Below are 24,861 nucleotides of genomic sequence, written 5' to 3'. Positions count from 1 at the left end.
TCAGAGAATATCTATTTAGTGATGTTAAATAAATGCATGCTCACATTCATGCATTCATCCATTCATTCATTCATCATGTTCTGTAGATCCACTCAAGACGGAGAACCATCAGAGATGTGTTAAGTTAAGCATTAACAAAAGACAAGAAAATCATAGCAACTTAATCTGTACAATAAACTATCACTATGCTTGTCATGCTTTTAGCATCTAAATTTAATCAAGTAAAATAGAAAGATAGCTGCTACTCAGGGAGGGGGGGGTGAGGGGGTGCAAGTCTTCTGTCTCCTTTGTTATATGGGGTGTCCATAATTAAAGTTCCAGTTTCAAAACACTGTAGAAAGAGAACCACTGCTCGGAATAACGTCAGATTTGAACAGCATATAACTAACATGGGGGAATGTCATTGGGGAGGGGGCTTTAATGAAATTTTGACCATAGGTGGTGCTGTAATCATCAGAATATGCACACCAGCAGAAACACTGCACATGGCTGTTCCTCAGTTTGCATCCGAGACACTCGACATGACTGTTTCCATGAAGGATCACACACTGTTGGTAGAGCTCTTTCACAAGAATAGTGACTCTGTGCCAGTAGCCCCACAGATGGTCTGGGCACTCACAGATAAGAAAAATGTCTGCTAAGGGTCTGGAGAAAATGATTCCAAAATTTTAAGAGACAGGTTCTTTTGAAGTGCAGTGTGGCAGAGGGAGGAAAGCAGTTGATCCAACTTCTGTCGAAGATGTAGCCACACCATTGCAGCAGCAGTTGAGGGGTGGTGTGCAGACATGCTGTGCATGGGGAATTACCCAAAAGTTGGACACACCTGCAAGCACGCTGTACAATATCCTTTAAAACATCCTGCATTGCTGTCTGTACAAAATCTTCCATGTTCAGAAGTTGTTTCTTGCTGACCTGCCAGAAAGAGAAACATTCACCTTGGAATTTATTGCTCACATGAAAATAGACAGTGTGAATTGCCATGGAACTTTCCGTGGACAGATGAAGCCTATTTCCATCACCCAGGACATGACATGTCAATACATAGACTTGCAGAATATGGACAATGAAAAATCTGGATGCACATCAGTTGATGCCACTTCGTTCTGCAAAGGTGACTCTGTGGTGCGGATTGGGATTATAATTTTTCGTAGAGCTGTATTTTTTCAAGGAGATGAGTCCTGCAAGTCCTGTTATTACCTGTATCATCACTGGTAAACACCATGAGTGTCTTTTGTTCACCATCATCATTCCAACCCTTCAACAGCAGAAAATGTGTGGGTAGGATCATTTTTATGCAATATGGCAGTCATCTACACTTTGCACAGCCAGTGAAATATATGCTGCAGAGGTGTTTTTGCAATTGCTAGAATTATCAACCATAATTTGCCTACATCGTAGCCATCCAGATCACCTGATCTTTATCTGTGTGACTTCTGGCTGTGGAGTTACATGAAAGATGTGTTCAGTGCTCCAATTACAAATGTAGCTGAATTGAAGGCATGCATTGTCGATCGCATTCTGAATGTGACTCCCGGGACACTCCAGTCTGTTGTGGAACATGCTATTTCTTGACTTCAAATTGTGGCAGAAAACAGTGGACAGCATATTGAAATATTGAACATGGCATACGCGAATCTCATGATAATTAGAAACAGATTTCATTTTTCTTTTTATGCAGGACAATTAAAAACCAATGTCATTTTACTCTTTATGTGATCTGTGCCTCACAACAATTAAATGCCAAAGTCATTTTGCTTTTTATGTAGTTTTTGCCTCGGGACAATTAAAAAATTGATTTTTAGCATCAAATTGATCAAATCTTGTCATGGTGGGTGGGCTTAGCTAACTAACAGTGCCACAGCTGTTGACTGCTGAACTTCTGCAGTTGTACACATTGAACAGTATGAATGGTGTAATGCACAATTCAAACCATAGCCATCGTTTTGTGATTCATCTGTCATTTGTAGCCATTCCAATTTATGTTAAGACTTTTATGGCACCATCTATTGGTAAAATTTTTGTGGTTTTTCCCCCCAGTCTACTTGATTTGAGCAATGGTTATCCTAAGCATTTTGAAACTGGAACTTTCATCATGGATGCCCTGTACTATACCAGTAACATCTGGTTCTTAAAAGAATCAAACTCCCATGTATAAAACAGTTTCAAACTTATGATTATTTTACAAATGGGTTAATGTGTCAAATGTTTGACGTTAAGCATGTACAAAAGAAGTAGTTAAGAAAAGGTTTGAAATTATGTTTTAAGTTGGTTGTAAGTTGCTAAGTGCTCTCATGGTCAAACGCAGGATGAGTATAGTCATAGAAATTTGTGCTCCATTTTAAGTAGTGTTTATGACGTTGTACCTCCTGAACTGTGTTGTACAATGATACAATTTGGCAGATACGAGCAGTGGCGTAAGTGGATACTGTCTGCAAAATGTGTTGATGTGTTGTGAATAAAGCTAGTACTAAAGAAGTACTAAATTAAAACACCATGCCTGATGTGATAGCAGCGAAAATTTAGTGTGTGTGTGTGTGTGTGTGTGTGTGTGTGTGTGTGTGTGTGTGTGTGTGTGTGTTGTGGAGGGGGGGAGTGTCGGTGTGGTGAGAATACATTTTGTAAAGATCTGAAATTATATGTGAAGTTCATTTCAAGTCACTTAGTACTCTTACTCTCGAAAAGTTGATGAATATAGTGTGGGTGCTTGTACTTGAGCTGCACTGTTTTGTGAGCTGTGACTCCCTGTTGGGAATTAAAACGCTTTCTTGGGGGCGGGGGTGCAGAAATGTAAATGTACAATCAGATTTTACATGGATTTTGGCTCATCAGTTTTGTTTAGTGGCAATTGTAGAGCACAGCAAAATAATCCCCTTTTAAGAAGATCACAAATTTATAATGTCCTTGTAGACTTCTGAGTTCCATTTTAATTAAAAGTATGTAGCTGGATTTGTTTTGTAACAAATAAGCTATGTAACACTATGAATATGCTTCTTGTTTATTTACAAACATTTAGTTTCAGTCAGTTTAGCAGAAGCCAATTTACAAAGTAAACTCAAGATCTTCATCACAATTTATGAGAAACAATTTGAATAGTTCCTGTGTCTGAATACCCTTCTCAATACAACTTTACTGCTTGCGTGCACTATCACTGGCAGAAAATCCACTAAATGATCATAGTTCCCTGTAGCTTCACAACATGGAAATTTTATAAAAAAACAAGGAACACTTGAACAAATCAAAGTCCAGAAACTGTTATAGCATAGGTATTTGCCACTGAAAGCCAATCAGTAACTCTACTGCTGTCATGGATACAGAAATCCTTCCTCCCTTGAACCTAATAGGAAGAGAGTTAGGTTTGAAAGTGTCTTGTCTGGTGTTCCAGATAATGTCAAATTTGTCTGCAATGAGGAAGACGGGTGATGCTGGCAATATAAATGAACAAATTAGAAATAAAATTAGTGGCATTAGTAATATCTCTGAATAGCAGAAACAAGAGCTGTATAATTTATGGCATAACAATAGTGATGCGTCTCAGAAAGACCCTATCGAGTCTCCAACCAAAATCCTCTAATCCAGGTGACACATCTCCTGCTAAAACAGAAACATTTTGACATGTTTCAGCTCATGATGGAAGTCCGTAATCCTCTGAACATCAATTCCCAGCTATATTACACCATGCCCCACCACACTATAGAGTTTGTCTGCAATTGGTTGTTACCTCCATGGCACTGCCACCGTGTTACTGCACAATAAGTACAAATGTGTACAACTTCTGAACAAATTGGCTAACCTTAGCAACTATAATTAAATAAATGTTGTATCCTAAAATGCACTTAAAGGCTGATTATAATGATACCAAACATTATGTATTTACTATTTCTAATCTCTCATAAAAAGATTAGGTTACATTGAGTTATTTCACTAACACATTTTAACTTCAACATTGAATTAAGCACCTAAGTGTTCTACACATTTTGCCGATAGACACTACCACTTTTTTTTTCTTCAATTTAATGAGACATTTGATTATAAAAAGAGATAGTCAATCTAATGCTGTGTGTGCCTACATTACTTCAACTTACGTGGAGGTCTGTCTCAAGTAGAGGTAACAATACCTCTTTATGAAGTGCTGTAAAACAGGCCACCTCACTGGTGTCTTTTCCTTTTACAGCATTTAACAAATATGCAAACAATGAACCCGCTGGATAGTATACAGTGTCAGATTCAAACCTTTGGGCGCCAAAAATGTGTGGTCATATCATGTGTTTGAAGGAGACAATATCCGTTTGAAGATTGTTGTAAGACACGTGCCCTGAGGGTGCCTGGGTAGCTTGCAGTGCTTAATAAATGTTACCAGCTTTAGTCATAATGCAATGCAACTCTTGATTTATAGAGTCCTGTCATTCCACTCCCTTGACTTGAAAGTCTGTGACCATCTTGTACCAGTGTCAAGAGATGATGTCCTTTTATGCTGTGTTTTAAGACATGCATTCCACTGGTGCCAGAGCAGCCTTCAGAATGTGTGAAGTGAGTAATGAGTCAATCTGTTTAACTTCGGGCTCTCCTAAAGCTTGCAACCTACTTGCTCACAAGTAAAGAAACACTTTGTGGTGTATTTTAAGACACACTGCATGCTGGCACGTAAGCCACCTTTGGTTTCATGTAATAAGTGGGTCAGTGACATCACTATTTTCTATGCAGGCATGCCACCAGTACATTCAGTCTCATGGTGTGTGAAAAACACAATCCTCTATTGCCGCAGTTAGCCATGGCTACCCTCAGTGCCTCGGGAACACTGACAATACACCTCATTGAGTGTGCAGCCCACTGTCCTACTGCCCTGCTCATACATAGTGCAAAGCACACTTGTGTGTTTCTCCTGTTATCTCTCAGCACCCCTGAAAGAGCTGTCTTCACTACTCCCCTTATATATTTTATAAAATCTTAGCAATTTTTCACATTTTCCTTGGAGCCAAAATTTGCCTTTATCTTTTTTAAATTGGGATCCACATTCGGCATTCATCTAATATCCTTGCATATACACTGGTGTCCAAAATTAAAGCAACACACACATGTTACTGCATTTATTCTGCCACAAAACAAGTTAAACAGGTGATAGAAAAAAATAGTAAAGAATACAAAACGTAAACAACTGCAGAATTCATAACTGTAAACAAAAATGTTATTCATTTTCTCCAATGTAATGGATTTGCACACACTTTGTGATAACTTATTAATGTGGTCAGTGTGGGATGTGACTACTCCTGGCAGCAATACAGGCCTGATAATGATGGGGCAGGCTGTGAACAATGTCATCAAGCTCATGTTGAGGTAATAACGCCCATTCTTTTTTCAGAGCTGCTCAGAGGTGTTGAAGAGTGATTGATGGATGCAACCCTTCTCCCTAGTGCATCCCAGACATGCTCTATGGGATTCAAATTGGGAGAGTAAGCAGGCCGTGCTGCATGCACAGTATCTCCCATTTCCAAGAAAATGTAAACCACCCACGCTTTACAAATTGAGCATTATTGTCCATCAGCATGAAGTCTGGGCCCACAGCACCTTGCAGTAACCGCACATGAGGTACCAGTGTTCGAGTGGTCAATGTAATCCCTGCCCACACCATTAGGGATCCTCCTCGATATTGGTCTCAAAATCATGTTCCAGATTTCCTTCAAATGCAGATCCGTCAAGAATCACTCTCCAGACCAAATTGAGGCTCATCTGAACATCAGCCCACTTTTCAACTATCCAGGTGGCATATTGACAACTCCACTGTAGATGTTCTCTTCTGTGAAGACACATCAGAGATACTCATGCAGCAGGTCTCCCACAGTAAAGGCCACTGTCCCAAAGGCTTCTGCCTCGAAGCAATACGTCCAGTGGATACTGTGAGGTCAGGTACCAGTTGCTCTGCCGTACTAAGGCGATACCGTCGTGCCCTTACCGCCAAATAAGTCCTCTCTTTCTGATGTCACATAGGGTCGGTCCTGCCTTGGTCTTTGGGATACAGTTTCCATCTCTGTAAACTGTCCCTACATCCAAGAAACAACAGAAAGATTCAGATTAGGCCACTTCAGTTTGCAACTGTCCTGCTTCCATTCTTCTCATGGCCCTCCACCACAGAAAACCTGGTAGGCATCTTCTCTGTGCCATACGGCACCGTCTGTGACTGTGTACACAGCAATGGTGGATGTGAGACTACCCAGCAAACACTACCCAGTTTGATAGGTGCCGTGACATCACCATTAGCGTGGTTGTCCATTGGCCGGAATGCTATCTGTGCAGAATATGATCGTGCTGACGCATGTTGACAGTTTGTATGATTATTTTGTGAATGTGGGGAAATAGTGGTTTGTTGCTTTAATTTTGGACGCCAGTGTACTTTGCACCTTCTTATGACAGTGTATCGCCATTTTGTTCTCTGACCCATCTATGTCTCTGATGTCACAGTTAACCTGTTGCAGGAACATTGCCCATCTTGTTAATCATCCATTGAGCAACTTAAATTCCCACTTGCTTGAGTGCCTTGTGGTCCATAAATACCATTGTTTTGTGCCCTTTGAGGTATAATCTAAACTTTGTAAAACCATATTATGTCTCCAGCAGTTCCTTCTCAGATATTCCACATCCAGCACATATTTTGTTAAAATTCAGCATGAAAAGGCTATACATATATTTACAGTTTGACCACTTACTTCCCTTTCCAGGACGAAATTTGCACCAACCCCAAAATCTGAGTTATCCATTTCCAGATAGAACAGTAAGGACAGGTCATGTAAATACAAGATCTTACTGCTACACATACTCTTTATAATTTCATTGAAATATCTTTCGCATTTGCATGCCAAATCCTTATTCTTTTTTAACAGTGTACTTAAATGAGGTGAACTTAGACACTGGTTGTTAATATATTTATGATAGAAATTGCACATGCTAAGGAGCAATTTCAGCTGTTTCTTACATTTAGGTGTGACACATTCTGAAATTGCACACATTCTGAAATTGCTTTTAATATGTTCTCATGTGGCACCAACCCCTTGCCTGTCTGTATGTGAACTAGGAAACTAGTCTCGGTCTTGATGAAATCTCACTTTTCTAACTTAATAGTCATGGCTCCCTTGCATGTAGCTGTAAATACCTGCCTTAATAACATGATGTGCTCCTGTAGTGTTTTCATAATCAGCATGATATGGTCAACTTGTACGATTAACCTTTTCATCATTTCTGTGGCGAGGATGTGGTGCAATGCTTGCACAAATACAGCTACCAGTATCCATAATCCAAAGGGCACAGCTTTAAATTGAAGGCACACACGTCACATACAAAAAGAGTGTATTCTGTGCCACTCTGCACTGGTGAGACTTACAAAACCATGATGTCAAATCTTTGCTCGATATTATTTCAAGAACTTTAAAATTCTGGAACAATTTATTCATATTTCCTGAACAGTCTGCCTCCTGTACCATTATCTTATTTAGTTTGCTGGCATTCAGAACTGTCTTCACAGACTTATTCTTCTTCTCGACTGTTACTAATGGTAGTTGTATTTCTTCTGTGCAGCTCGGTTGCACACCATTCCATCATCTGTTGCAAATTTTCTTTCACAGCCTCCTTGTCATTTAAAGCTATGACACATTGTTTTACCCTGAAAAGTTACTGTGAGAGAATTCAAAAAACCCTTATTGACTGGGTCTTTCAGAGACACATCACTGTTTTTATCCCATAAATTATACAGTTCTTGTTTCAAACAATGGAAAATCCCGGATGGAATGTAACCATATTATGAAACGGAAAGTTGTCACTTGCTGAGTCGCAGATAGGCACAACAAAAAGACTGTCACAAGTAAAGCTTTCGGCCATTGAGGCCACACACACACACACACACACACACACACACACACACACACACACACACACTCTGTGAGTACCAACTTTCCTTATCATAATATTGTTCAATGTTTCTGCTGTTCAGAGATACTATTAACACTACTAATTTAATTTTGTAATTTGTTTGCTTATGTTCTCAGCACCATTTGTCATCTTTGTTGCAGTCATTACATTTAAGTCTAACCCTCTTTCTGTTCACCTCACAGTCAAACTCAATTTCTTTTTCCATGCGATTAAGTCACATTTTGTTGGTCAGGAAGCCCACACCAAGCATTAAATCTATTGTTAAACCTGATATCACTAGGAAATTGCCCTCAAATTATTCCCCATCTATAACAAATTCAAGCAAAGCATCTCTTTTGTCTGGCTTACGGAGCTGATCTGTAGCATTCTTAATGTTTACACTTGTCACAGGACGCACTACTAGTTTCTTAGCATATAATTCCTTAACCTGGTCACAGAACTTTTCTTCAGCCCACAAATATTGCTTCCACTGTCAACTAAAACTTCAACACACACATTATTCCGATTTACATTTAGTTTCTCTACTCCTTTACTCACTGATTCAGTTTCAACCAGCAAATCATCCTACACACCTGTCACACATTTACTCTGCATAATATTGATATTCACATAACACACAGGCTCTACATCTTTGTCCTCCTCAAAAACTTTCTTAAAGGCAACATTATGTACTTTAGGGTTATTAAATTTTAATAGATCACTCGTAAACAAACTTCTCCACTTCCTCCTGCTCTTTAGCATTTATGAAATTTTGTTTTATCCACAAAATCGTTGACACTATATTGACATTCACCCTTTCCCGTACGATTATTACACAAATTGCTATTGAGTACAATGTGGTTTGGCCTTCTGGCTCTGTCCCAGGACAATTTTTGCCAAGGTTTTTGGTGAAAATTTGGTTTACCCAGAGTGTGGACAACTTTCGACCTACATCAACACCGTATTGCTGTTTTCTTTGATCTACAAAAGGCCTACATCATCGCATGGTGACATCACATCTTCACTATCTGACATGTGTGGTGTCTCCAGGGGGTCCACTTCAGATATTTTCCAGTACCTTTTGTCACGCTGTACTTTCCAGCTCCAAGTTGATGCTTCCCAAAGTCCCACAAGGCTCTGTATTGAATGTTCCTCTCTTTCTAGTGGCCGTAAATGGTCTAGCACAGCTGCGGGGTCTTCAATATAACGTTCTAGTGTGCCAACGATTTTTGCTTTCACTATTGCTTTTCTAGTGTGAGTGTTCCTGAATGCCGACTGCAGGGTGCCATTTGAAAGGTGCAGTCATGAGTCATCACCCATTGCTTTCAGTTTTCAGCTGCCAAGAGTCACACTGTGCACTTCTGCTGATATTGTACTGTTAATTGGCAACCAGAACTTTACCTCAACAACCAGTTGCTCAATGTGGTGGAGACTTGACTCTTTCTGGGACTAGTCTTCGATGCGCGATTGGCGTGGCTTCCCCATCTTCACCCACTTAAGCAAAAGTGCTGCCTCAGTAATACCAGCTGAGGTGCAGACTGCACTGCCCTTCTGCAGCTCTACAAAGCCCTGTCTTGATTGTGGGAGTCTGGAATATGGTTCGGTATTACGGTCTCTGGACCCAACATACCATTGTGGGGTCAGACTTTCAAAAGGAGCCTTCAAACTAGCCTTGTGAACAACCAACTTGTGGAGACTGGGGCCCCTCCACTCCAGACCAAGTGCCAACAACAGGTACTCAATTATGCCACACATGTTTACAGCTCCCCTAAGCATCCGAACTTCAATGTCCTTTTTCCTAGTAGAGAGATTAACCTCACATAACAGAGACCCAGAACTGGGGTCACAATGCCTTTGCTTGAAACCTCAACTTCCTCCACTGTCAGGAAGCAATCTTATACACCACATGGTGTGTACCCGGACCTCAGATCTCTCTCGATTTATCCTTTGGACTGAAAGATTCGACCCCATAGTTTTTCACTGCCTGTTCCTCCCTGCCAGGGAAACCCAAGGAGCAGCAAGAGAAATCCAAAAAGAAAACCCCTAAGACCAAGGAAATTGTGGTGGCACGCACACCACCGCTACCTACAAGCTCTGCGGCTGAGGATGGGGTGGAGATTTTGGTTAAACTGCCTCATCGAAAGTTCCATGCCTTCCCAGTCTCACGATGTCATCCTCCAGTGGAATTGCGGCGGTTTTTTCCACCACCTGGCTGAGCTACGGCAACTGTTAAACTTTACACCTACTATCTGCATTGCCCTTCAGGAAAACTGGTTCCCAGCAATGTGGACCCCTGCCCTCCGTGGCTATAAGGGATATTACAGGAACTGTAGCAACGATAATCGAGTGTCATGTGGAGTTTGCGTTTATGTCCTAAACTCAGTCTGTAGTGAACATGTGCGCCTTCAAACCCCTCTTGAAGCTGTGGCTGTCAGAATAAGGACAACACAGGAAATAACTGTCTGCAATGTATATCTTCCTCCAGATGGTGCAGTACCCCTGAATGTATTAGCTGCACTGATTGATCAACTCCCTAAACCTTTCCTACTTCTGGGAGATTTTAATGCCCATAACCCCTTGTGGGGTGGTACCATGCTTACTGGCCGAGGCAGAGATGTCGAAACTTTACTGTCGCAATTTGACCTCTGCCTCTACTGGGGCCACCACACTTTTCATTGTGGCTCATGGTAGTTACTCAGCCATTGATTTATCAATTTGCAGCCCAGGACTTCTCCCATCTATCCATTGGAGAGCACATGACGACCTGTGTGGTAGTGACCATTTCCCCATCTTCCTGTCACTGCCCCGGCGTCAGGCCCGTGGACGCCTGCCCTGATGGGCTTTGAACAAGGTGGACTGGGGAACTTTCACTTCTGCTGTCACCGCTGAATCTCCCCCCACATGGTAACATCAATGCGATGGTTGAGCAGGTGACTAGCACAATTGTTTCTGCAGCAGATAACGCGATCCCTCACTTTTTAGGGCACCCAAGAATAAGGCAGTCCCTTGGTGGTCGAACGAAGTCACTGAAACAATTAAGGGGTGTCGGTGAGCTCATTGGAGAATTACCCCCAAGCTTTTCGCACACTCGAACCTCGGCTGGAAGGGAACATCCTCTCATTCACTGCACGTTGCAGTGAATCCTATAACACCCCATTTACAGAGTGGGGGCTCCTTAGTGCCCTTGCAAATTGCCCAAACACAGGTAATGGGCCTGATCACTTCCACATCCAGATGATCTGACTACAAGCGACATCTTCTCATCTTCAACCGGCTCTGGTGTGATGGTGTCTTCCCATCGCAATGGCGGGAGAGCACCATCGTTCTGGTGCTCAAACACGTTAAAAACCCGCTTGATGTGGACAGCTATCGGCCCATCAGCCTCACCAACGTTCTTTGTAAGCTGCTGGAATGTATGCTATGTTGGCGGTTGGTTTGGGTCCTGGAGTCACGTGGCTTGCTGGCTCCATGTTAGGGCAGCTTCCGCCAGAGTCGCTCTACCACTGATAATGTTGTGTCCATCAAGTCTGCGATCCGAACAGCTTTTTCCAGATGGCAACATCTGATTGCCGTCTTTTTTGACATACGTAAAGCATACGACACGACTTGGCGTCATCATATCCTTGCCACATTTTATGAGTGGGGTCTTCGGGTACCACTCCCAATTTTTATCCAAAACTTCCTGTCGCTCTGTACTTTCCGTGTCCAAGTTGGTGACTCCCATAACTCCATCCATATCCAGGAGATTGGAGTCCCGCAGGTCTCTGTATTGAGTGTGTGTCTATTTTTAGTGGCCATTAATGGTATAGTGGCAGCTGTTGGGCCCTCCGTCTCACCTTCTCTCTATGCAGACGACTTCTGCATTTTGTACTGCTGCTCCAGTACTGTTGTTGCTAAGCGGCACCTCCAGGGAGCCATCCACAAGGTGCAGTCATGGGCTCTAGCCCATGGCTTCCAGTTTTCATCTGGAAAGTCGTGTGTCGTGCACTTCTGTCAGCATCGTACCGTTCATCCAGAACCCTCACTTTACCTCCACTATAGTGGAGACATATCAGTTTGTAGGAGTGGTTTTCGACATTTCATTGACTTGGCTCCCTCATCTTTGTCAGCTTAAGCAGAAGTGCTGGCAGCACCTCAAGCCCACCATTGCCTGAGCAACACCAACTGGGGTGCAGATCACTGTATGCTGCTGCAGCTCTACAGAACCCTTGTCCAATCCCGAATTGACTATGGGAGTGTGGTTTATGGTTCGACAGCCACTGGGGGGTTCGATTAGTGACAGGAGCTTTAAAGACGAGTCCAGTGACCAGCGTACTGGTGAAGGCTGGAGTCCCTCCACTGCAGATGAGACGTGCGCATCTGCTTGACAGCTACGCAGCACACATTCATAGTTCCCCTGAGCATCTGAATTACCGTCTCCTTTTCCCACCCACGGCAGTCCATCTCCCGCATCGGCGGCCCAGATTGAGGCTAACAATTGCAGTTCGTGTGCGAACCCTTGTCTCTGAACTGGAATCCTTCCCTTTACCACCTCTACTTGCCGGTCCGTTCCCGTACACCTCCATGGTGTACGCCTCAGCCAAAACTTCATCTGGACCTTTTGCATGGCTCTAAGGGCTCCATTAATCCCGACGCTCTCTGCTGTCACTTCCTCTCGATTCTTGACATGTTCCGGGGCTCTGAAGCGGTTTACATTGACGGCTCAATGGCTGATGGTCACGTAGGCTTCACATATGTTCATGGAGGACATATTGAGCAGCACTCTTTGCCAGTTGGCTGCAGTGTTTTCACTGTAGACCTGGCAGCCATATCTCGTACTCTTGAGTACATCCGCTTATGCCCTGGCAAGTCATTTCTCCTGTGTACTGACTCATTGAGCAACCTGCAAGCTATCAACCAATGCTACCCTCGCCACCCTCTGGTAGTGTCCATTCAGGAGTCCATCTATGCCCTGGAACAGTCCCGCCGTTCCGTGGTGTTTGTGTGGACCCCAGGACACGTCGGAATCCCCAGCAACGAACTTGGCGACGGGCTGGCCAAACAGATGACACGGAAGCCGCTTTTGGAGATAGGCATCTCCGAAGCTGACCTGCATTCTGTCTTACAGCACAGGATTTTCCAGCTTTGAGAGATGGAATGGCATAACAGCATGCATAACAAACTGTGTGTCATTAAGGAGGCCTCTCACAGGGAATCAGTTGTCCTCTGCCAGCTCCCATGTGGCTAACGCATGGTTACCTACTCCCTCATGAGGATCCACCTCAGTGTTGCTGTGGCTCTCAAATGACAGTCATCCACCTCTTGCTGGACTTCTCACTTTTAGCCGCTCTGCAGCAGTCTTTTAACTTTCCCAGCACCCTGCCTTCCGTGTTGGGCGACAATGCCTCCACAGCCGCTTTAGTTTTACGTTTTATCTTTGAGAGAGGATTTTATAATTCTATGTAGGTTTTAGCGCATGTCCTTTGTCCCTCTGTGTCGTCTGTGCTTTTGGCTGGCTTTCCCTTTTTATTTTTGTGGTTGGCCAGCCACTGTAATCTGCTTCCATGTTTTACTCTATTCTGTTTCTAGCATCTCTCTGTTGTTCTCTTGGCCTCTTTTGTTCCTTTTAGTGTTTGTTGTCTTCCCTTCGTTCTTGTGGCTTTTCCTTTCTGTCCGTTTTGTGTTATTGTTTTGTCCGTTTTATTCTCACACTTGTGGCATTGTTTTATTAGGAACAAGGGACAGATGACCTCATAGTTTGGTCCCTTCTCCCACCTTTAAACGAAGCAACCAACCAACACAGAGATCGCCCTGCTGATGCCAGCACCATTAATTTCCCACATATGCCAAGGAGTAGATGCCCGTCTACCTGTGACATGGATAATCCCGGCAATGGCCATCGTGCCAGCTGGCCTTTGATGAGGCTGGGTGGTGCTCATGGGGAGAGGCTCTGGTTGGAGTGTGTGGCATCAGGGCGCATGACCCTCAATGTGGTCAAACACCAGCAGTCTCTAAGCATTCAAGGTCTCAGTTCAATGCAAGGAGGTATGACCCCCAACTCATTCCCCTCCCTGGCAACACCATGGGAAGAACGCCAGGCTAAATATAGAAGCAAACCTTATTCACCTCAGTACCTAGTATGTACAAGAGCTGACGGGGAATCTTTCCTGTCAATGAAGTGTCAGTTTTTTGTGGACCATTTAGGGGACAAGTTTTGGGAGGTGGAGGGATTGTCCAAAAATGCGATCTGGGTCAGTCCTAATAAAAACAGCATCCTCTGCCCAGTCACACCTGTGACAGGCTGGGGGATGTTTCTTTTTCCATCACACCCTTTAGGGATTAAATATGGTCCTGGGTATTATATTCCACAGGGTTGTTCTTTTGCAGAACAATGACAAGCTATGTGTCAACTTAGAGTGATGAGGTGTTCATTTCGTCCAGTGTGTCAATAGGGATCCACAGGATAATCAGGTTGCCACCAGTGCCTTTATCTAGGCCTTTGAGGGTGACGCAATACCCGAGAAGGTGGAGGTGATGATACTGATGCAATGTAAAGCCATACATCCCTCCCCTGATGGGGTGCTTTAAGTGTTGGAAGTTCAGGCATGTGTCTTCCCACTGTAATTCCAGCATCACATGTCAAATTTGTGGATGTCCATCACATCCTAAGTGCCCCACCTCTCATCTGTGTCAACTATGGAGAGCATCATTCCCCTTGCTCACTGGACTGCAGTGTTCTCCAGAAAGAAAGGAAAATCATGGAATATAAAACCCTGGATAATAAAGTATCGGGTGGAGTATGTGTCTATGTCCTGAACTCAATGTGTAGCAAACCTGTGCCCCATCAAACTCATCTTGAAGGTGTGGCTGTCAGGATAAAGTGGACGCAGGAAATAACCATCTGCAATGTATATCTTCCTCCAGATGGTGAAGTACCCCTGAAGATATTGGCTGCAGTGATTAATTGACTCCCCAGACCTTTCCTACTTTTGGAAGATTTTAACATTTTTGACAATTTGCGCTCGAAACATGAAGACGAGTCGTCATGTCTTTGTTTCATGAACGCCCAAGGTCATTTACCCACCGGCGCCCCCGGGGTCAGCATGGCGGCGGTCCCTGTCCCGCTGAGATAATTTGTCCTTTTAGGACAATTATCTGAGCAAGCACCCACGCCAGCAAAAGGTTGGCACATATAAAAGTTTTCGTTTTCAAGCGTCATGCAGTGCCCCCTTTTTGTTCAATATGTATATAAATACAGAATCTTCTATATTTTATTCAGTCAGCACAGTGTCGTGGTTAAATCAGTATTTAAGCACAGGATCACATAGTTCCATTCAGTACGACAGAGGAACTTTATATCCAGGACCAGTGGACGATATTGAAATGGCGGAACATGGAAACACCTTTAATGTTAATAGAGATAATAGTATACGGACAATGTTTCGACAAGATGCCCCAGATGAAATTAGTTACGGAGAAAATCCAGCATATGATGACTTAGACGAAGAAGTCGTCGAATTTGAGTTGGAGCCAATGCCATCAGAAGAAGTTAATACTGGACTGCGCCAGCGTCATCCATATCAGTACGGCGAGGAAGGTCACACTGCAATAGATGTAGATACAGATGAAAATACACCGCTTTTATCTGGAACGGCTGAAACAGCAGTGGTCGGCGCAACCTTGACCACGGTGTTATCTGGAACTGGTAGCACAACTGCCGCGACGTTATCAACAGCGCAAATTTCTGGAGCTGCTGGTGTTACTGCTTTGGCCGGTGCTGGAGTAGCGTATGGTACAAAAAAATTAGTTGATAAAATAAGTAACAAAGGATTGACGTTGCCAGGTAGCGATTATGTAGGGCCTGGAAACCCTGTAAATATAGACGCACCGCAAAGTGCAGCAGATGCAATTGCCAAGGAACACGAGGTCGGGTATGATCGCCTGTTAAAAGAAGCTAGAGAACGTGCATTTACTGAAAAAGAATTCCAAGAACGAGTTCAAAAGTTGGATGCTAAAGCTATTATAGACTTTGCCATAGATTGGAGCCATACATGCAATTGGCATTCGTTTGCAGGAAAATACAGACTGAAATTAAAATTGTTTGTTGAACAGAAGATTGGAAAAGTTTTATATCCAGTGAAACAGATGCCAAACCAGAAGGTATGTATATTTACGTGCATATGAATATTCAATAATTGATTATAAATTATATGTCGTTGTTAATAATAACGTTTCTCGCTTTCAGCAGAAGTACGATTGGCCTCCTTGGGAACACCCAAATTGGAATGAAATGCATGAAGGCCAGAAACGTTATGCATATGAACAGTGGCTAATGTCACATGTACGTCGTGGTTTGCCCATAGATCACAAACGTCCATCAACATCTGGCGGTACATCATTAGCACCGAGCTCAGAAAGTGTTCCTGAAATCGACTTGGAAGACGACGTAGAAGATTCTGACGACAACAGAGAGGATCCAAACCCCGTTCGACCATTAGTTCCTTATTCTGACTCTGACACAGAAAATAGTGCTATGAACGAAGAAACAGCTAAATGTACAGCATTGGCCCAAGAAGCAAAGGGTGCAAAGAAGGCTAGAAAAACACTTCCTGCCACAGCAGCTCCCTCAGCTAATGGAATGGGCGATTCCGCCAACACATGTGATGTGCCATTACTTGCACCGTCAATATTAGATACGGGTAACATTACCAGGTATAGAAAAGTACACAGATTTTTTACGTATGGTCTAGCATATAAAGTACTCACACATGAAAATGCTGTATTTATGATTACCCCTTTGGCAGAAATTCCTGTTGATCGACCATTTTTGTACATGACCCCCTCTAAATTTGATTTATTACCACATGGTAGTAGAATTGTTCATTGCTCTGCACAAATGATTGCACGTAATCCCAGGATTGCTTTCCCAACAAATTCAAGTGACTCTGAACTTGCAACTTTAAATCAAAATAAGAATATGATTACTTCTGTGGGTATTAATTTAAAAATACCTGGTGTTAATGTTACACCTACTGCATTTGGCTCATCAGCTGCTATGGAAACAAGTAGTATAGATCATAAACGTAATTTTCATCCAATTTGGAAATTGTGGTATGGGTATAAGAATAATGAAGAATCGTTTTTAACTACAGTACCTGCCCATCAATTCGATTAACCCATTAATTTGAAATATTATTATGCCTGTGTGTCTAGTACAAAGGCAAAAGGGCTGCATAATTGGGGATGGAAATGTGTTCAATCGTGTGTTTCTGAGGTAGATGCAGATTCTCGTACTGGCAGTGTTATTGTTAACTATGACTATAAACCAACATTAGGTTTTGTCAAAATACCAAAAGTTGCAAATGTTGATATATTCCCCATTACAGCTACTGCACAAGGAGTACCTCAACGGTATACAATTACTGGTGATAAGCACTGTAATCCGTTTATGGCATGTAACAATTTTTCAAAAACACCTTTGGAACCAGCTCAAATTCAGGAACAATTAGTACAAGCTATTACTCCAGTAACGAATGATGATTTCTCTGGATATGATGATCTAATAGAAAAGGCAGATATTGCTTCTGCTGGGTACAATATTAGACTCCATGATACAAATGTCCAACCTAGTCTTCATGTAGGCATAAACCCTACATATGCTTTAAGCACTGGCAGTTTAAATAGTGATATTGTTAAATATACTGATACTCAAATGTTGTTTGAAGTTATTGCTGAATGTTCTGTTTATTCAGATGGTTTGGAAACTCATTATCCCAGAGCAAATGTACCAAATGTTCAGGTATCTGATATGATTTATACGTCAACTGTGAAAAGGAATCAGGAATCATCAGTGTACAAGGGACAATATGAAATTAAACAAGCTTGAATATAATATCTTGTATTTATTGTAAAAAAACATTTGTATTGTACAAAATTGTAAATAAATGAATTATTACATTAGAACAGTGTTTCATTTCAATAATCAATATTATACATTTGAAGTAATTGAAAGAAAGCCAGAGGATACGGCTTTTTACAAGCATTTTTTAATTCATCAAACTTTCTCCACCTAATTGTACGTACACGAATATCTTTAAAATCTGGGTGAGAACAAATAACTGGTTGTGAATTTGAAATTAACAGTAATGGAGTACGTCTTAGTATAGCGTCTCCTTTGTACTTCACTCTGATGTTACATGCAATTCCTTCACACACTTTTTTAAAATCCTCAATTGCACCCTCCTCTAAAGAAATTTCATTTCCAACAATGACACGTCTGTTAACAGCATCTTGCAATGCAAACTGATTCGTTCTATTATTACAACTTCCAGTGTCGCCAACATTTAAACCAAGTGAAATTATACAATCGAAAAACCAATTTTTGCCACTATTTGGTGGACCAATAATACATAATGTGTTTAACTTTTTATTTGGTACATATATATTTTTACCTTCAAATTCTTGCCATTGATACAATCCTTTCTTATTAATCCAAGATACAAGATTTGTTAAAAATTTCGTAGCTTCGTCAGTATCATCTTCACATTCAAATAATAAAATTTTATTTAGCCAAGAAAGAGAATCTTGAAGAGTATAATAATATTCCCAAACATTTGTCGAATGAGAATAAAAAATATTATCTTCAGAACCAGAGCACAATAAATTTCCTATACCATGTAAATCCAATTCATTTATTGTTTTTTTATACAATTCTAAGCCCATATCAAAAAATCGTTTGAATTTAGGGTCAATCAAATTAATAAAATATGGATGAGCAGATGGTATTACATTGACTATATTTTCCAGAGGGATACAGTTATATCTTAATAAAAGGGATAGTACCTTTTTCGCTGTTTTTTCAGCATTGCACCCTTTCCCTGTAACGATTGGCTGGCGCTTGCTATGAGGCCGTTTACATGCTGCATCACTGGCAAGTTCGCTTCCACATTGATTAACATTTCCAGTGTCTTGCCCCCGCCCCCAATACTGTGAGGGATTGCTCGACGAAACTGTTCCATTGTATAATTTCAAGCTCACCAGGCAATCGCTTATCGGTTCCTCTAAGCCGAACTTGTCCCCTACTTGGCCGTTTTTGCAAGTAGAGATATAAAAGAACATTGAGCCAGTCGATGTCTGACATGGCTGCGATTGCTCTAGTGCGTCTTGCTGTTTTCTTAATTCGACTGGCAATAAATCCGTCAGTTCGAAACCTACAGCGGCACCATCTTGATGAGTAGATACAGTCGTGTATGAGGTGGATGTGGTCCCCATCATGTTTCCACATGATAATCTGGCCAGGGTAGGTTTGTGCAATGATACTAATTCGTCTACAGAATTCATCAACTTCGTCCTCTCCTCTGAGGACAATAACGTCAGTGTAATACTATCTTTCAGAGATCTCAGATATTCGGAGAAGCTCTGGAAACCAAAGGACGAGACTAATGAAGAACTTTCGAATTGCGTCAAATAGTTCAAAATGGTAAAGATGTATTCGCCTAAGAGTCCATCTCCCTGTGCCAGCTTGCAATTCAATCTCGTCATTAAGTATATCATTGCCTTCAAGGACGGTGTTGGTATTTCTGCTTCCAAAAGAGTGAAGATCGTCTGGACGGCTTCCAACAGATTCTCCATTACAAATCTGCAAACAACAAATCAGCTATATCAGCGTCGTCTTCCTCTGAATCCGATACACTGCTTAACGAGCCACCACAACGTACACTTCTGAACAATGGAGTATTTGCACAAAACATGCACCAATGACTATATTGTTTAATATGTGGTGGACAAGTTACCCCATATGAAAATGATGGTCTCTTCATTACCATATTAATTTTCATTCCAATAAGAAGTGGTTGCAGTAGCACGTTTTGCCATGAATCGGATAATTTATATAAACAGTTCTCACAAATAGTATATACAAAATGCTTGTAAGTTACTTCGTAAAAAAATACTTTAATTTTGAATCTACTTTGCCAGAATGTACAAATGTCAAAAGAAGACATTGTGATTAAACCAAGTGTTTCCCATGGAACTGGAATTCCTGCTCTTATTTTTGCACAAGCTTCTAATGCATCATTTACGATCTCACAAATCATTGGAACATTCTCACTTTTATTAAATATATAACATTCTGGCAACCTATACGAATTTAACATGAAATTAAATTTCGAAACACGAAATTCCAACAGAATATCTTCCTGTATAGTTTGTACTAAATCTAATTGAAAAACATCCAACGCATTTTGCAGTCTTCCACAAACAGCAATTCGTGCAAGTTTGTACAAAGTTTCCATTGTAATAGAAGTGTACTTACTATTTCTGGCAGCTCGTTAGCGACAATAGAAGGTCTCGAAGTCGATTCAGAGGACATACTGTTCAGACGACAATACCATGCCCCTTGTATACTGCAGTGGTTACTAACCAACTTCAGTTATCAATACTCACATGTCTGTCACTCCAAAACGAAAACTTCTACACATGCCAACCTTTTGCTGGCGTGGGTGCTTGCTCAGGTAATTGTCCTAAAAGGACAAATTATCTCAGCGGGACAGGGACCGCCGCCATCTATCCATTGGAGTGCACATGATGACTTGTGTGGTAGTGACCATTTCCCCATCTTTCTGTCACTCCCCCAGCATCATTCCCCAGGATGTGTACCCAGATATACTTTAAACGAGGCAGATGTTTCGAGACAATTCGACGCCGCGGCTATATAAAGCCCACCCTGCTGTCGCAGTCATTCAGTGTGGATAGTTTTGTTCAGTGCATGCTGCAGACGTGTTTAGTGTTCCGACTTTAGTGTCTAGTGGACTATTTTATATGACTATATTTTATTCATTTACTTTAGTCTCTTAGTGTATTGTGAATTAAGTTTGCAATGGATAAATTTGTTACCAAAAAGGTGCACTTGGATGTTGATGATACCACAGGTCAACATCCAACAATTATTGTGTTGTCAATTACTTCGTCATCTTCAGGCAAGGACTGTTCACAGCTGAAACCTGGACAATCCGGTCAGGGAAGATCATTTCAGAAGTCGTTGTCGATCAAATATATATGGCTAGAATATGAAGCATCTACCAAAAAATCTGCAAAGAGGCAGGTGCTAAATATCTATTACAATTTAAAAAAAAAAAAATACATTTACTTCCGTAGGGTTTTCTAACTGGAAAAGGCTTTGGAAAAATTCCGTCTTCGTGAAAATACGTTTACGCATAAAGAAGGTGTTCGGAAACTAAATTCTATCACCAACTGAAGTGTGATCTCCCATTTGAATGAACAGTTAGATAGTGATATGAAGAAAGGCCATTTAGCTCTTGAGACAAATTTTACTACGGTGCGATTTCTATGCCGACAAGGACTAGCAATTAGAGGGCACGAAGATGTAAACTCAGATTTTTTCACTTGTTGCAACTCCGAAGGAATGACATACCTGAGATAAAGATTGGTTAGGGCATTCAGGGTATAAGTGGACGTCCCACGATATTCAAAACAAGATCATTGATCTACTAGGAAAGTCTGTGTTGAGAAAGGTATTGGCTTCAACCAAGAAGACTAAACATTTTTATATTATTGTTGACAAAACAAGTGATTCTCTGATTCACGAACAAGTGTCATTTTGTATTCGTATTGTCGATGACGCCTTAATCATCAACGAAGATTTTATTGGCTTATACAAGACCCCCAACACTGAATCAAAAACTCGGTTTAGTATTTTAAAAGACGTTTTTGCTCATCTTGATTTGTCAATGGATAACTTAAGTGGACAGTGCTGTGACAGTGCCTCGAATATGAGAGGTAAGTTCAAAGTACTAAAAAAGTTAGTTTTGGATATACAACCAAAAGCACATTATGTGCACTGTGCTGCTCACCATTTAGACTTGGCAGTTAGTCTCCGCCGTCTTACGTCTATGAGGGTATTAAGGCCTTAGCCAAGGACTTGATAAACACCGTATGGGAATCTAACAAAAGGCCAACGACCAATCTGGTCTACGACCCCTTTGCCTGACTCGATGGACTATGCGAGCTTCTAGTATCTTGAGAATACTGAAAAACTTGGAAGAACTTCTAGAGTTTTTTGAAACATTTTCTGGAGAGGACAAAACAGAGGGAGGTTACAAATGTGGAGGCTACCTTGTGTCAATGTTACAATTCAAGACTTATTTCTTTTTACACAATGAACCCATTAGAGGATGTCAATGAAAAAATTCAATGCCCTTATCTAAGTGCTGCTGATCTGGAAAAAATATATGAGGGCTTGATTTGTATATTGAATGGAAGGCGTGATAGCTTTGAACGCTTTTGGGAATTGTGTTTAAAAGAAAAACCTTCACAAGTTGATGGTCCTTCACTTCCTGGGAATCGAAGTATACTAAAGAAGTATGAAAACCCCCAAAGGAATACTACAAAGCTATTTACATTGAAGTTTGTTAAATGGTGCAATCTTGCATTACTGAGTGGTTTGCTTCAACTGGACTCTCAAAGCTCATTGCAGTTGAACAAGAGTGCTTGCTTTTAGTAAACAGAGGTGAAACAAATTTGGAAAAATCAACTGAGTATTTAAAAAATGACCTAGACATTGAGAGACTGCACTCACACTTGAATACGTTAGCCGATATCGCTAATAAAAACCAACTGGTCTTAAAAAAACATGTGTGATGGTTAAGCTTCTCCAAGTAGTTCCAATGATGACAGCAACAGCTGAACAGTCATTTAGCACCCTTAGATGTCTGAAGTCATATCTCCGATCAACAATGGGACAGAAGCGATTGAACAACTTGGCTGTTCTTCATGCCCACCGAGATGTTTTGGATGAATTGGATATCCGACCAGTCATCAACTACTTCATATTCAGTAATCCAGTCACAGTTGACATTTTCACCTTTCTAAAGACACTCTAGCACTAATAATGGCATTTAGAGCAATATTAAAAATCTTTATAAAACAGAGAATTAAATACATACATAATGTTAAATCTTCAGTTTCAAAATATTAGTACTAGTTTAGTACTGTATTAATGTAATACTATAATATTGTATTAGTTATTTTCAAATACTTAAATATTTTTAAGGTGTAAGACCCAACTAAAACCTGCTATTTACATACTTTTTCCCTGAAAGTATTAGACATACTGTATTAACCTTATTAACTGTATTAAAGTATTAACTTTAAGATATTGTTTTTATTTAATGAACCCTGATCCTTATTCAAAGTAAGCTTAAATTAGCTATTTCACTTATTAATCAAAGTGCTATTACTGTGTGACAGGAATATTTTCTATTTTATTCTTTTAATGATAGTTTAGGATTTATTTGAATACAATTTCAGTCTTTATATTCACTGCTCTGTAATAGTCTATAAGCATGATTATTACTGTAAATTAAATTAGCTTTTTACGAAAATACCATGCATGTTTATGTTTTGTTTCTTTTTACAAAGCCAAAAAATGTGTCAGGCTTGTTGAGTTTCCCAGAGTGTCGAGTTATCAAGAGTCCAGTTTTTGGGGTTCTAATGTTGATCACATGACTTTAAAATGCTTAAAAAAACTTTCAAACTCACTATTTTTCATCTAAAATTTAGAAAATTTCACGGAACAAGACCCTCCCCCCCCCCTCCCCCCTCCCCCCCCTCCCCCAGCAATTTTTTATAAGTTGGTGCCCCTGGTGATGACAGTGGTATTTTTCAAAGAAGATTTCTCCTGTTTATAGTACATTACTACTTTTCATATAGCTTTACCTGCCATGTACCTAACAGAGTTTTCCGTTTCCGAATCTAGATGACTTGTAGAAAGAGTAGCGAATAAGGTTCATTTCTTTTTTTTTTTTTTTTTTTTTTTTTTGATAGGATTTCCAAATTCTCTCTTTATGTTGAAAAGGATTTTGATGTATATTTTCTACCAGAGTACACACTCCAAATACGAGTCAAGGAGACAGTCTACATGATTATTATTTTCGTGTCTTGCCTTGTGACTGTGTAAGTCACTGTTCAACTGAAACTGATTTTTGTTATCAGCAAGAAAAGCCATTAAGGAGTAAATGTATTGGGGAGTGAGTGCAATAATGTCAAGATCCTTAAAAGGGCTTCTCAGTGTGTACAGTTATCTACTTTCCACTATATTCTTACTTCTCACATCTGTTGAATAAACATTTTATTTGCTTTAAGTGCGCTACCCCAGGATACAATTCGATAAGACAACAGGGAGTGAATCAATTAATGATTCTTTCGTCTGTTCACATTACATTACGTTTGTTTGATGTGTGGCTACTAGCCTTTGTACCAACTGCTGATAATTTGTAAGTTTGTCTAATGGTAGAAATTGATGATAAATAAGATACTTTATATATTAGTGTCATTGTGTTTCCAGAAAAAGAGAGATTGCTGTGCTGTGATGGCTACAGGATATGGTAAAAGTTTACTTTACCAGTATCCTCCAGTGTACAGCCAAGGACTTTCACTTGTTATTACACCGCTCATATCACTTATGGAAGATCAAACATGTGCGTTGCAGGTAATTTAAATACAAAACTGTATAGAATTTTAAATCTATTTGTGATTTCTCTGTTGTGTTTTGTCACCTGTCTGCTGAAGGACAACACATCAATTTTAATAAAATGCCTGTTTCTGTTTTTGTTAGTTACATTTAACTATCATACTTAGTAAATACCATGTTGCTGAGGTAGTGAACAACACCTACGGCTGTGTAATAACTCTTGTCAGTTTGACTATATATTACAAGAAACCAAAAGTATAGTTTTAGAACTGCAGTAAAATGCTGGAACTCATGTATAGAATCAGTGCTGAAGAAGAATGGGCTAACTGGGCCATAATTTTACTACATGAATTTAATCCTTTTTTCTTTAAAGCAAGGTTTTCTAATGTTTTATTCAAGATAATCTTTAAGGTACTCTTTTGTTATAGAATGAAACTTTCTTGTTAAAATACTCTATTTGAAACACTCTTTAAATGTTTGTTGTAGGAAAGTTCTGTTAG

The 24,861-nt window shown here is 40.6% G+C and overlaps 1 protein-coding gene across 1 annotated transcript in view; it reads left to right on the top strand.

Annotated features, from left to right (window-relative positions):
* Positions 1 to 24,861, top strand: part of LOC124787764 (Werner syndrome ATP-dependent helicase-like) — a 247,402-nt gene that overhangs the window by 60,550 nt on the left and 161,991 nt on the right. The window contains exon 3 of the mRNA XM_047254645.1: positions 24,236 to 24,379. Coding sequence (XP_047110601.1) covers positions 24,236 to 24,379 — 144 coding nt within the window. The remainder of the gene's footprint in view (positions 1 to 24,235; positions 24,380 to 24,861) is intronic.

The sequence above is a fragment of the Schistocerca piceifrons genome, chromosome 3, assembly GCF_021461385.2.
Source record: "Schistocerca piceifrons isolate TAMUIC-IGC-003096 chromosome 3, iqSchPice1.1, whole genome shotgun sequence".
NCBI lineage: Eukaryota > Metazoa > Arthropoda > Insecta > Orthoptera > Acrididae > Schistocerca > Schistocerca piceifrons.
This window is presented reverse-complemented; position numbering and strand designations above follow the sequence as displayed.